This window comes from Mandrillus leucophaeus, unplaced genomic scaffold, assembly GCF_000951045.1.
Source record: "Mandrillus leucophaeus isolate KB7577 unplaced genomic scaffold, Mleu.le_1.0 Scaffold244, whole genome shotgun sequence".
Classification (NCBI taxonomy): Eukaryota; Metazoa; Chordata; class Mammalia; order Primates; family Cercopithecidae; genus Mandrillus; species Mandrillus leucophaeus.
In genome coordinates, this window is record NW_012102521.1 from 1,895,408 (window position 1) to 1,909,713 (window position 14,306).

Consider the following 14,306-nt stretch of genomic DNA (forward strand, 5'->3'; position numbering starts at 1 on the left):
TCAAGTGATCCTCCTGATTCCTTGTGTGTCTTTGGTTTTGGTATCGGGGAATGGTGTCCACACTGTCCTTTTCTGTTTTCTGGAAGAGTTGCGTAGAATTGGTGTTAGTTTTTCCTTAAATGTTTGATAGACTTCACCAATGAAGCCATCTGGGCCTAGGGTTTTTGTTGTTGTATTTCTGTAGTGTGAATAGGGTTACCTGTTTCTTCTTGAATGAGCTTTGGTGTTTATGTCTTTCAAGCAATTGGTTCATTCCATTTAAGTTGTCAAATTCTCTGGCATAAAGTCCTCCATAATATTCCTTATACCCCTTCTTGTGTCAGTAGGATCTGCAGTGATGTCCCATCTGTCGTTCCTGATGTTGGTTACTTGTGGCTTCTCTCTTTGTTTCTTTGTCAGTCTGGCTATAGATTTCAGTTATTGATCTTGTTAATAACCAGCTTGTAGGCTGGGTGTGGTGGCTCATGCCTACAATCCCAGCACTTTGGGAGACTGAGGCAGGTGGATCACCTGAGGTCGGGAGTTTGAGACCAGCCTGGCCAACATGGTGAAACCTGGCCTCTACTAAAAATACAAAAATTAACTGGACGTGGTGGTGGGCTCCTGTAATCCTAGCTACTTGGGAGGTTGAGGCAGAAGAATCACTTGAACCCAGGAGGTGCAGAGTTTGCAGTGAGCTGAGATCACGCCATTGCATTCCAGCCTGGGCAACAGGAGCGAAACTCCGTCTCAAATAAACACCAGTTCCTTTGATATTTTCCCCTCTACTATTTTTGTTTCACATTATTTTTACTCTGTCATTTCCTGCCTTCTTGCTTTATTTGTCCATTTATTAAAGCATAATTTACATTCAGTACAATTCCTTTCACGTGTACAGTTCTGTGAATTTTGGAAGTCCATAGTCATGTCGTTGTACCATAGTCATGATACAGAACAGTTCCCGAATTCCCTGCATGTTGTTTCATCTTCCACGCCTTGGTTTTCCTGCGCCAGCAGCTTGTAGGTGGCCCCGCTGCACGCAGCCGTCGTGCCCGCCACCTCCCCCGAGTGGGCCTTCCGGTGCTGCAGGCCCTGTGCTGCCAGGGGGCTTCACTCCTGGCCCCGGCCAAGGAGTCTTCCATCAAGTGGACGGACCCCACCTTGTCTGTCTTTCCTCACTTAAGGGACATTTTCCCCCCAGTTTTTGGCAAGTTTGGTGCATTGTTTTGGATTTAATTTATTTATCTGGTTTCTTGGAGTGAAAAGTTAGACCATTGATTTGAGACCTTTTTTGAAAAAAAATTTGAGGTATCTACATGTGATGAAATCTGCCAATTTTAGCCGGGCACGGTGGCTCACGCCTATAATCCCAGCACTTTGGGAGGCCGAGGCGGGCAGATCATGAGGTCAGGAGATCAAGACCATCCTGGCTAACACGGTGAAACCGCGTCTCTACTAAAAATATAAAAAATTAGCCGGGCGTGGTGGCTGGCACCTGTAGTCCCAGCTACTCGGGAGGCTGAGGCAGGAGAATGGCGTGAACCTGGGAGGCGGAGCTTGCAGTGAGCCGAGATCGAGCCATTGCACTCCAGCCTGGGCGACAGAGCAAGACTCTGTCTCAAAATAAAAAAAAAAAAAAAAGAGAAAGAAATCCACCAATTCTGAGTATGTGATTCAGTTAATTCTAGAGTTTTCACAGCATTGCCCAAGCATGGCCACATCCTGCATTCAGAACACTCTAACCCTGACACAGATTTGCAGGCCTCCTGCCACTTCTGCAGGCTTTTCTGCAGGGAACGCTCACTGCTGTGCGTGTCCCCGGGCACCAAGGCTGTGTCCCTCTGGACTCTCCATGCTCCTAGCCCATTGTCCGGTGGAGCTCTGTGTGGGCGTGGCCTCATCTGATGAGCTGGTTTACTCAGGCAGCACGCGGGGCTCAGAAGCCACACGCACAGGCGTGACTTTGCACATGGGTGCCCACACAGGTGCATCCTCGCAGGTGGGCACCCACAGGCGTGTCCTCACGGGTGTGTGCCTGCAGGTGTGTCCTGATGGGTGTGTCACGGGTGTGCACCCATGAGTGTGTCCTGACAGGTGTGTGCCTGCAGGTGCGTCCTCACGGGTGTGTCCTCACGGGCATGAGCCTGCAGGTGTGTGCCAGCAGCAGGAGGGAGATACTCTCCAGGCCCCTCCACAGGGTCCTCGAAGCACAGGTTTGGCCTCCATGTGGACAGATAGGCTGGGCTTTTTTGGTGCTGGTCTTGCTGCATGTTGCTGAATCCCAGGCCTGTGTGGGCCTCTGGGGTGATTCCAGCTGAGACAGGCCTCCTGCTCAGTCCTCCCTGCAGAGCTGGTGCAGGGTGGGCTGGCGAGGGTACTCGTGGTGCTGGTTCATGAGGATGTGGCCTCGCTGCCTCCCAGGCTGAGCCCCTGCAGCGGCCCCAGGAGGCCTGGAGCATCGGGGTGTCAGCACCACCAGCCTGGACTTCCCTGGGCCTTCCAGAGTAAGCCTCTGGGCTCCGGAAGATTCAGTGGCTCTCTGCGTGTGGAGCTGGTGAGAAGGCTGGAGGGCCCCATGGTGTCGTTGCTGAGGGAAGTGTTGTACTCACCTGATGGCCGGTCTCGGGGCACTCCCAGTGCCTGCTGCCTGTTGCTGTCTCTGAGCTCTAGTGAGGGTGACCCTGTCATTCCTGGAGCAACTCTGCCCCATTTCTGAGCCTGCCTGGGCCCAGGAAGCCCCAGCTGTGTTCTCTGTGTAGTCGCTGCTGTGTTTTGGAGGGAAAGATGGGGACCGCTGTGGGCAGGGTGGTGGTGGCCATGTGGCTCTGAGGGTGTAGCATCCAGGCTGGCTGCTGCCAGTGGGAAGGTGTCCCGGGGCTCCCGGCAGGGTCTGGGCAGTGCTGGAGCTGGGCTTCGCCTGGGAAGCTGCCACCTGGCCCCTACAGCTTCCCCAAGAAGGGCCTGAGCCTTTGGGGGCGGCTGGCGTCTGTGAGGATCCAGGATGGGGGCTGCTGGCTCCTGCTGGGAATGGCCCCTCCTGGTGCATCTCCCTGGCCCTGACCCAGCCTGTCAGTCCATTCTGGTTGCAGCCACCCCTCCCTGATGGTGTGGGGGCTTCGCTTCCTCTGTTTGTTCCTCGCCTGAGAGAGCAGAGGTGGCGGTGGTGACACTGCCCCACCTGAGCCCCGGGTCTCTGGGCAGCGGGACGTGGACCTGGGTCTGGCCTTTGGTACCACAGGTGACCCTCTGCTCTGTCTGTTGCTGTTTGCAGACTACGTCTACTTCGAGAACTCCTCCAGCAACCCATACCTGATCCGGAGGATTGAGGAGCTCAACAAGGTACTGGGTGGCCCTGGCGTGGCTGCAGGGGGTAGTGGGTGGGGGCTACACCAGCTCCTGCCCTGTGGGTGGCCAGTGTGGGTGGCCCCCTTTTGGGGCTGACCTTGGACTGGCCACTGTGCAGGCCCTTCAGTGACTCCGTCCACTGTCACCTGCACCCTGGCCCCCCCTTGGAGAAACTGAGTGAGGGGCCTGCTGGCCTCGTGCAGGACCCAGCGCGGCTGCCCTGAGCTGCCTGCCCACTCCACACTTGGTCTGTGGGCGCTGGGTCCCCTGAAGATGCCAGCGTCCCCTGGGGAGCCTGAGCAGAATGGCATGATTCTGAAACCAACCAAAGGCTGCAGGAAGCCACACTCGGTGCCCCTGCCCTGCCCAGCTCCCAGCAGCCAGCCCTGCAGGGCTGTGAGCTCTGCCCTGACCCCTGAGGTGTCTGCGTGGCTGAAGGCACCCTCCCTGGTCACTCAGGCAGCCCTTGCTCCCACCTGGTTCGTGTCTGCCGTGAGTCCTTGGCAGATGCTTGTTTGATCGGGGACGTGGTTGTGCCCATGCATTGAGCCTGGCGGCACCAGATCCTTCCTGGGGGGTGGTGACACATGGGCCCCTCAGCCCCAGCCACTCCCGGCCTCCACCGCCTTGGCACAGCCTCCGTCCCGTCAGCTTGGGAGACAGAGCTGCAGATGGCTGTGGAGGTGCAGGGCACCCGCACACCCTGGGAGCCTTCTCGCTGTCCTCAGGGATGGTGGGTGGGTACCCCAGCCTCCCTTCTCCTCCTGGTTGGAGACTTTCTAAGGGTGTTGAGGGAGGGCAGGTCGTCCCCACCAGTGGACACATGGTTCCAGCAGAGAGTGGGGTGAGCTGCTCGGTGCTTCATAGACCTCTCTGTGCCTGCCTGCAGGGCTCCCGAGCCCCCGAACCCCTGGAGCCAGTGGCCTGATGGCTGCCTTGTAGGAGCCCCGCCCACTCCACAGGCCTGGGGCACCCGGGCCCTTGGTGTTCCGTGCTGCATGCTGCAGGCTTACCTGTGAGAAGCTGCCTTCCTGGACATCAGGCTTGGTGGCAGCGGTGATGTGGGATTCTTGGAATCAGAGGGGACAGGGTGGGGAAGGTTAGCACGCCACCTCTGACGTAGCCATGCTGGGCTCTGGGCTTCCCTGGCTGTGCTTGTCAAGGGCCATTCCCTGTGGCATCTGCCACCACCTGGGGCCGAGGAGCGTGGGGTGTGACGTTTGCTCCCTTGCGGCTTCCTGGGAGGTCTGAGGGGCAGGCCTGTTTGTTGGAGGCACGGGCAATGATCCAGGTGTCCTCTGAGTCCATCTCACTGCCCCTGCTGGGCAGGGCCTGCCTGCCTGCAGAGCAAGGCCACTTGGACTCTGGGTACGGCTGGAACGGGTGCTGCTCCTGTGAACTGAGCCTCCCGAGTGTGGGGCTGGAACGGGCGCTGCTCCTGTGAACTGAGCCTCCCGAGTATGGGGCTGGAACGGGTGCTGCTGCTGTGGCTGGGCCTCCCGATTGCGGGGCTGCACCTTACACATCACAGCATGCGGACTGTAGGGAAACTGAGGTGCGGAGGGAGGTTCCTCAGCTGAGTTGAACCATGGCTTGGGGAGGCCCTGGGTCCCTCCTGGTCCGTGTAGTGGAGGGGCGGCTGGCAGACGGCGCTGGTGGCTCCACACAGCCAGCTGGCAGGCAGCCTGGGGCGGGAGGCTGCAGTGCCTCCATGGGCGCCTGGCCGAGTGCCACTGCTAGGAGGTGCCACTGCTGAGAGGTGCCACTGTCGGGAAGGTTCCCTCGTGCCGCTTCTGGCTTCCACGTGCAGACAGTAGACTGCAGGCATGTGCAGGTGGGGGCTGGCTTCCAGCCCCTTGGCGATGTTCAGGTACAGATGTAGCATTGCGCACGCTCAGAGCTGTCCCCTTCGTCCTAGCACTCCCTCCTCCTCAGGGCCAGGGCCACATGGCCTGGACACTTGTCTGTCTCTGGGTAGGACACCAGCCTGTGAGGGGCATGACTACTGTCTCAGACAGTTCAGGCAGGGCAACCAACCCAGACGCTCACCATGTGGAAAGGAACCCGTGGGCCTGCGACACAGCGTGGCCAGTGCCCTCCACAGCAAGGAGCTCCAGGCGGGGCTTCCAGGTGGGCGCAGCTGGTTGAGTGCAGACCTCCCCTCTGTTCTCTGGCCTGAACGCCCCCTCAAATAACAAGAAAGGGGTGCTGGAGCTCTGCACCCACAGGGCAAGGAAGGTGGGAGAGGAGGCGCCACTGGGAGGTGTGGGCGCAGCTCAGAAGGCAGCCAGCCGGATTGGGCAACCTGAGAGGCCCCGGCCCTGGCCTGGGTCAGGGTCGGGAGAACAGGAACCATGCTGATGTGCGGCTGGCAGTGCGGAAGACAGGTGGACGACCCGTCTGGGGGTCAGGTGAACCTGCAGAACCCTTCCCTGGGCTGGAGCAGTGGACTCAGAGGACCCAGATTTAGGGCACTAGGCCCAGGCCAGCACGGTTCATGCGGGGGCTGCAAGTGGGGGTCACCTGGCTCATGGGCTGTCCCCTGGTGGGCCCCCGTGCCCCTCTTGCCTCCTTGGCTCCCAGGACCCCAGCGGCCAGACTTCTAAAGCCCACAGACCCAGCTGCTGGCATCGGGGACCCAGCAGGACGCCTGCTACCCCAGCGCCCGTGGGTGCAGCACATGCAGTGAGCTGTCCAGCACCTGGGAGGCTCCTGGTGACCAAAAGTCACAAGATGGTTGGGGAGGGCTTTTGACATGAAGATCAGTCGGCAACGTGAAAATGGAACTCAGGGCCGGGCGCAGGGCTCAGCCGGTAACCCCAGCACTGGGAGGCCGAGGCGGGCGGACCGCGGGGTCAGGAACTCAGGGCCGGACACTGGGCCTCAGCCGGTAATCCCAGCACGGGGAGGCTGGGCGCCAGGGCTCAGCCGGTAACCACAGCACTGGGAGGCCGAGGCGGGCGGACCGCGGGGTCAGGAGATCGAGACCAGCCTGGCTAACTCGGTAAAACTCCATCTACTAAAAATACAAAAAACTAGCCGGGCTCGGTGGCGGCGCCTGTAGTCCCAGCTACTCGGGAGGCTGAGGCAGGAGAATGGCGTAAACCCGGGAGGCGGCGCTTGCAGTGAGCTGAGATCCGGCCACTGCACTCCAAGCCTGGGCGACCGAGCCAGACTCCGTCTCAAAAAAAAAAAAAAAAAAGAAAAAAATGGAACTCAGAGGAAGGGCCAGTGCAGAGAACAGAAGGAAACTAAAGCGAAACAAAGCCCGTGAATGTTCTCAGAGAAAGGGAAGGGATCCGTCCTGGGATGTGGTCAGATGAGAGGGAAGCTCTTGACACTTGGGTTAGGAGAAGTAACAAGTGGAATGAAAGGACCAGGTGATAAAGTTGAGGTTACCACCCAGAAGATGGGGCAGAAACAAAGAAACTAGGAGAGAAAAAAAATCAGACAATCAGTCCATTGGTCCAATGTCCAGTTAATAGCAGAGAAGAAGGAGTGAACACAGAGATAAAGAGGTGCCCCTTCAAGGTGTATTTAAACTGTTAGAACATGGGAGAAGAAATGCGTTTAGAGGAAAAGCGGGTCACATACAAAGGCCTGGAGTCAAACCCCACTTTGCCTTTCGGCAACCACGTTCGGGTGTGGAGGCTCCAGGCCCAGCCAAGCCCCATCTCCCGAAGGCAGATGAGTGAGGTTTCCCGACTGAGGCCTCGGAGTGCACCCCTCCACGCCTTTCCACCACGAGGAAGGCGCACCTTCCTCCCGCCCAGGAGGACGCAGTCCCCGGTGCGGGTAGCAAGCAGGGTGGACGCCAGCTCTGGGAGGGGTCTCCCGGGCGCCCTGATTGAGCCCTTTCCCTTCAGGAGCTCTGCTGCCGAGCACTTTAGGGAAGAATCAGTGATGATTCCATGAAAAACTAGGCAAGTGGAGAAAACGAGACGATTGTTAACCTCGGGAAGCAAAGCTGTTCAAAGGGACAAAAGAAAGAATGGCCTAGTGCGGCCTCACCACCTTTACCTGTGTGTGCAGGAGTGCCTCAGAACAGACCCCGAGTGTGACTGAATCAGACCCCGAGTGTGACTGAATCAGACCCCGAGCGTGACTGAATCCACCGTGTGCAGGAACACGACGGAACAGACCCCGAGTGTGACTGAATCAGACCCCGAGCGTGACTGAATCAGACCCCGAGCGTGACTGAATCCACCGTGTGCAGGAACACGACGGAACAGAGACCCCGAGCGTGACTGAATCAGACCCCGAGCGTGACTGAATCAGACCCCGAGCGTGACTGAATCAGACCCCGAGCGTGACTGAATCCACCGTATGCAGGAACACAGCGCAACAGACCAGACCCCGAGCGTGACTGAGTCCACACAGTGATCCTGGAGAATGGGGTGCATGTGTGGGAAGGGAGGCCTGGCCTGAGGCTCCGAGCTGGTGGGAACCTGACTGCGGAAGAGCCTGGCCCCACGGTCCCGGCTGCCCAGATGGGGCGGCTGCGGTTGTGTGTCCTTGCAGTCTTCATGGCTTGCTATGTGACATTGGATGGTCTGTGTGTGTCACTGTGATGAAATGTGGATGTAACCTGTGGTGGAGTATGTCAGGGACACAGGAGCCAATAGAGCGAGAACCCAGCGGCCAGAGTAGGGACAGCGTGACCTGCAGGAGGGGTCAGGCCACGCTGGATTGTGACTTGAAGCAGAGCATGGCGGTCCTGGGTTCACACCGCTGTAGTGAGCAGATGCAGATCCGAAGGGGAGAGGAGATGCACGTCCCAAGCAGAGGAATTCCACTGTCGAGAACGCCCTGCTTCCGGGCAGGCCGTGCAGAGCAGCTGAGCACTTTTCTCTTTATTCTTTCTTTTTGTTGTTGTTTTTTTGAAACAAGGTCTTGCTCAGGCTAGAGTGCAGTGGCACAATCTCAACTCACTGCAGCCTTGACCTCCCGGGCTCAAGTGACCCTCTCACCTCAGCTTCCCAAGTAGCTGGGACTACAGGCGCGCACCACTGCATCTGGTTATTTTTTTATTTTTATTTTTTTTGAGACGGAGTCTCACTCTGTTGTCCAGACTGGAGTGCAGTGGCGAGAAAAGTGCCTGGCCACTTCTCTTAGAGTTAATTTGGTTTAATGCTATAAATGGGCTGGGTGCGGTGGTTCACTCCCAGGAGATCGAGACCAGCCTGGGCAACATGGTGAAACCTCGTCTCTACAAAATGTTTTTAAAAAATTAACCAGATGCTGTAATCCCAGCACACTGGGAGGCCGAGGTGGGTGGATCATGAGGTCAGGAGATCGAGACCATCCTGGCCAACATGGTAAAACCCCGTCTCTATTTAAAATACAAAAATTAGCCAGGTGCAGTGGCGGGCGCCTGTAGTCCCTGGTACTTCAGGAGGCTGAGGCAGGAGAATGGTGTGAACCCGGGAGGTGGAGCTTGCAGTGAGCCGAGATTGTACCACTGCACTCCAGCCTGAGCGACAGAGCGAGACTCCGTCTCAAAAAAAAAAAAAAAAAAAAGCCTGGCATGGTGTAATTGGATTGTAGTCCCAGGAGGTGGAGGCTGCAGTGACCTGACATCACACCGCTGCACTCTAGTCTGGGCAACAGAGTGAGACCCTATCTCAAAAAATTGAAAAGTTATGTGAGACTGGGCGCTGTGGCACACCTGTAATCCCAGCACTTTGTGGGGCTAAGGCAGGCAGATTGCTTGAGGTCAGGGGTTCCAGACAGCCTGGCCAACATGGCAAAATCCCGTCTCTACTAAAAATACAAAAAATTAGCTGGACCTGGTGGCTCATGCTTGTAATCTCAGCTACTCGGAAGGCTGAGGCAGGAGAATCCCTTGAACCTAGGAGGCGGAGGTTGCAGTGAGCCAAGATCGCGCCACTGCACTCCAGCCTGGGTGACAGAGTGAGACCCCATCTCAAAAAAAAAAAAAGTTATGAATGGTAGTCCATGAGGCACTTGTACCGTGGTTAGAATCACAGCACAATTCTTGAGGTCACAAAGATGTTATAAAAGCTCGTTCCAAAAACATACCTTCCTCTGCGAGGGCGTTTTACAGCAGTCAGCCAGGCCAGGGTGATGGGAGGGCTGGTCCCACACGGGGGTCCACGCTGCATCGGCTGCTCGGGCTGTGGCTGCTGCACAGCTCGCCCGAGAGGGACTGGGATAGCTGGGCGTGGGCTCCCGGGAGCTGACTGAGGTCCTGTCCAGTGTGGCGGGGCCTTTTCCTCATTGGGACCCTGGTGTTCTCAGGTGGTACACTGGGCTCTGGAAGGGAGGGAGGATGGAGACACAGGTTGAAGTTGGGTGCGCACGCCCACCTTCTCCCCCGGGATAGACCCATGGCGTCCAGAGCTGCAGGATTTGCTCCATTTGTGAAGTGCCCTCCTGGAGTCCTGAGGGGTAGTGTGGTGACACCCGCAGTCCTGGGACGGCAGGGGCCGGCCTTGGAGCCCCTCCTGGGAGCTGTGCAGCCCGGGTTTGGTCGCGTTTCTCAGACGCCCCTGCCTTGCTGTTACAGACGGCCAATGGGAACGTGGAGGCCAAGGTGGTGTGCTTCTACCGGAGGCGGGACATCTCCAGCACCCTCATCGCCCTGGCCGACAAGCACGCAAGTGAGTCCGGCCTTCCCCGGGGTGGCCGCCTGGCGGGAGGGTCCGCCGGGGAGGGCTGGCGGGGTCCTTCTTCCCTAGGGTCCATCCTCGGGGTCCTGGCCTCGTGGGGCCACCCTCTGCCCAACTTGCTCTGGCCTCTCTTTCTCTCCCTTCCACGGTGGGTGGGGGTGTCCTGGCTCCGTTTCCTCGGGGGCTGGGCGAATGAACTCCTCACAGGCCCCTCCGGAGCGGTGTGCCTCTCACTGGCATCCTCTGTGAGCTTGTCACGGGGTGTGGCTGGGTGTGGGCATCATTGGTTGAGGCTTCTTTTTTTCTTTTATGATGACTTCTGGAGACTTTTCAGGCTGGTGGGACCCTGCTGCCCACACCTGCCACTGTCTCTCGCCTTTTAATTTTGTGAAGAGGCTTCTGTTGGCATTCTGAGTAGTGTTTTCAGGAAAGCAGTCCTCTCCTTATTCTTTACAATTCAAACTCAAATTCAGTAAACTGGCTGGAAGGGGCTGCTGTGGCCAGCACAGTGTGTGGGAGGAAGCCACTGGCTGCATGGGAATGCCCTCAGCCTTGGGGGCCCAGCTCCTCCCCTGGGAACAGGTACTCACAGGTGATGGAGTCTCTGGCACCGGGGGACGTCGACTTCAGAGCCAGGAGCCAGAGGCACCCCCACGCCCTCCACACGCTACTGACACAGGGCCTGCCGGGCTGGGCCCACCTGCACCAGACACTGTGGTGCCCCCACTGAGGCCTCTCATGTCGGTGGGGGCAGGCGCGAGGGCTGTTATTGGCTTCCGCTCTGATACATCAGCTGAGGTGGGATTTGAGCCCAGGCTGAGGCTGTGGTCTGTAGGGTGACATTTCCCAGTAGGTGAGGCATGTGACTGCCCGAGTACCTGTGTTGCTGGGGTGGGCCAAGGTCCCACCTGTAGCCTCCTATGACCCCTAATGGGGTGAGGTCCAGGGACTGTGATTGGCAGTGGGTCAGGTGGGAGGACCCTGACATCTTCTGCCCCTGTCCCAGTGCTGTGGGTGAGGGCAGGAAGCCAGCCCAGGCAACCTCCCCCTGCCTTGGGAGGGGCTTAGGGGCAGGACAGACCATCCTGCCACCAGTGTCTTGTTCCTGAGCCTTTGCTGGGAGTCCACCAGGGCAGTGCTCGTGGAAGGAAGGGTCCCTTAACCGCACTGCCTTGCCCACTGGACAGCTGCAGCCTTTCCTCGGCACCCAGTGGATGCGGACGTGAGCTGCCCTGGGGCAGTGCAGCTGGGCTGGGCCCCTGGGTCCACTCTGGACACCGGGCTGTGGGGCCTGTGGTGGCCCAAAGGGAGCTGCCAGTTGACCATGGGCTTCCTCTGGCTTCGTGAGGAACAGGAACCTCCTAGCTCTCTGCTCAGAGGAGGGGAGCATTCAAGGTGGGGCATGGTGACCCTTGACCTCTGACCTCAAAGCCTGTGTACTCCACTGGTGTGCGCTCCAGGCACCAAGGAAGAGAGCTGGGGATGTTGAAAGTCCACAGGCTGCACATTCTGGAGGGGCGTTTGGTGCGGCCCTTGGCCCTGCAGGTGCTGGACGCCAGCCAGCAGCACGGCTGGTGGTTCTTGGTGTCGGGGACTGACCTGTGTCAACTCTGCAGGGAGTGGGAGAAGCAGTGGTGGGGAGCGGGCTGGCGCTGGAGAAGCAGTGCCCAGGCTGAGCGGGCTGGCGCTGGAGAAGCAGTGGTGGGAAGTGGGCTGGTGATGGAGAAGCAGTGCCCAGGCTGAGCGGGCTGGCGCTGGAGAAGCAGTGGTGGGAAGTGGGCTGGCGCTGGAGAAGCAGTGCCCAGGCTGAGCGGGCTGGCACCGGAGAAGCAGTGCCCAGGCTGAGCGGGCTGGCACCGGAGAAGCAGTGCCCAGGCTGAGCGGGCTGGCGCCGGAGAAGCAGTGCCCAGGCTGAGCGGGCTGGCGCTGGAGAAGCAGTGCCCAGGCTAAGTGGCCGCAGTGTGGCCCTGCCAGTCTGTGTGGCCTAGGGAGTCAGGTGCCACCGTTGAGTTGGGCATGTTTATGGCTGGCCCAGGGCGCATCCTGTCTCTGTCCTCTGGCACCTGGGAGCACAGTGTCCCTGCTCCAGAGAGTCTGTATCAGTGGTTTTTTAGGGTACGGTGTCCCCCTTTCCTGAGGTTCTGCTCTCAGACACCCCAGAAGATGGCCTTTTGCTAGGAGGGCCCCAGAAGGGGACTCCAGACATAATGTGATTAGAGGTATCAGAGGGCGGGTTTTCCAGAAGGGCCTCGTCGGGGCTGGTGGGACTGGGCAGAGAGCAGCAGTGCCCCCCCAGGTGCCCAGCCCAGCCCCTTTGGACGGTGCTCCCTGGAAAGCTGCATGGCGGCCCCTCTGCAGGGCGTTCCTGTGAACTGACAGCCCAGCTGCAGGGAGCAGGCATCATGGGTGACGGGTCTGCCGCTGGTCCAGGGGCTCGGAGCGCAGCCCCACTCTTGCCTGGTGACTGGGCCTTGCGGTGATTCTGCAGGGCCCACATCCCCGGAGTTGTGTACATCTGTGCGTTTCTCCTGCTCGCTCTGTGAGCTCATGGCAGCCCGGGTGAGGCCCCAGCTGATCCCAGGGACAGGTGTGAGGACACTCCGGGAGGCCTCTGGCTCTTCCACGTCACTGCCTCCACCCAGTCCCTGCTGGGGCGTCCAGCCCACAGTGCAGGCCTCAGGGTGGAGGGTAGACACCGGCCAGGCTGCACCGCGGCCCCTGTGGCAGAGAAGACCTCACCCCGGCAGGCTGTGAGCGTGAAGCCTTTTACAGACAGAACGACAGGGAGAGGGGAACGTCCCTCCTCAGAGCCCCCCAGAGCAGGTGTGGGGGCCCTGGAGACCACAGCCTAGGGTGGGTGTGAGGGCACAGCCTGGGCCTCGTCCTGAGCCTGGGGCTGCCATTCCCTAGGCCTCATGCTTAGGGGTGTATCCAGGGTCCGAGGGAGGGTTCAGAGTGTGGGCGGTGCAGGGTGCACTGGCCAGCCCCGCCTCCCGCCTGGGTGTTTCTGCCTGTTGGCCTCCTGAGGAGCTGCAGGCCTACTTCGCCCACATCTCCGACAGGCTGCACCCCGCAGCCCTGTTCTGCTGATCGGGGCACTGGTGAGATGGGAGTCTCGGAGTCGCTGTGGGCTTCTCTGCAGGCTGGGTCGGTGCGCTGACGGGGCCTGGCATAGGGCGGGTGTGAACGAACGCCAGCCTCTGGTCTGGGATGGTGTGTGGGCCTCTGGGCCCTGGGGATTTCTGAGTTGAGGGTGCAGTTTGCTTGTGGGGCCCCAGGAGTGGGAGTGAGTGAGGTGTGTTGGCCTGGGATGCTGGAACTGGGGCTATCCTGGTCAGCCCTGCCCTGTTCTATGGACCGACGGGAGGTGAGGCTCAGCAGGCAGACACCCCAGGCTTCTGAGGCCCAGATAGGGCCCGCTCAGAACAGGCCCAGCATGGCTGCTCCCAGCCTCAATCTGGGAGTGCCCAAAGGAGCCAGGACTTCCTGCAGGCACCACAAGGGGGCTGCAGAGAGCGAGCAACCCGGCTGGCTGTGGTCCGGTCTGGGGACCTTGGGCTCAGAGAGCCGGCAGGACGCTGAGCGGGATGAGTGGCCCACTGGCGGCCGGTGCTGGGTGTGCGAGGGGACGGTGGGGAGCACCACCGCACACCCCCATTTTGGGTGTTATAAGAACCCTACTTGGGTTCCTAGCACAGGGCAGGAATGCCCATGCTGCTGGCCCACGGCCGGCCCCGGCCTCTTCTGGACAGCCTGTTCTGGGAAGCCGCAATGGAGTGAGAGCAGGGATGGTCGCTGGACAGGGGCCCTCCACAGCCAGGCTTGTCTGGGCTCTTCACAAAGAGGCTTGGCACCGGGTGGGTGGCGGCCGAAGTGGGGGGACGTTGAGGCCCAGATGATCTTCAACCGGGTGGTCTTCACACCCCACCGGGAGGCCTGTGGCCCCCGTTCTGCCCTGCCCCCTGGTGGCACAGCCCTCGGTCCGGGCCCTGGGCAGGGAGCAGGCCGCTGCTCTGCGCTGACCGTGCTGCCGGGTGCTGTCTGTCTGTTATATAGCCCTGTCAGTCTGCTATAAGGCCGGACCGGGGGCGGACAACGGCGAGGAAGGTAAGAGCCGGCCTCCGCAAGGAGGGCGTCCTCCTGTCTGTGTCCCTGGGCTGGGGGCGGCAGCGCCGCTGAGGGACAGAGTTTGGGCGGGCCGCCTGCATGCCTGCGCCCTGCGCCCGGCCGGCCCAGCTGAGGAGGGGCCCTCCCTTGTGTCCGGCCCACAGCCCAGACTTGGTGCAGCCCCGGCCTGAGGGTGACCTGCTGGTGTGGGAGGTCTGTGGTGGGCTGTGTGGGGCTGTCTGG

The 14,306-nt window shown here is 59.8% G+C and overlaps 1 protein-coding gene across 1 annotated transcript in view; it reads left to right on the forward strand.

The window, feature by feature from the left end:
• MTA1 (metastasis associated 1) overlaps positions 1-14,306 on the forward strand; it is a 48,650-nt gene that overhangs the window by 13,727 nt on the left and 20,617 nt on the right. The window contains exons 2-4 of the mRNA XM_011982925.1: positions 3,251-3,318; positions 9,854-9,947; positions 14,013-14,063. Coding sequence (XP_011838315.1) covers positions 9,861-9,947; positions 14,013-14,063 — 138 coding nt within the window. The 5' untranslated portion in view covers positions 3,251-3,318; positions 9,854-9,860. The remainder of the gene's footprint in view (positions 1-3,250; positions 3,319-9,853; positions 9,948-14,012; positions 14,064-14,306) is intronic.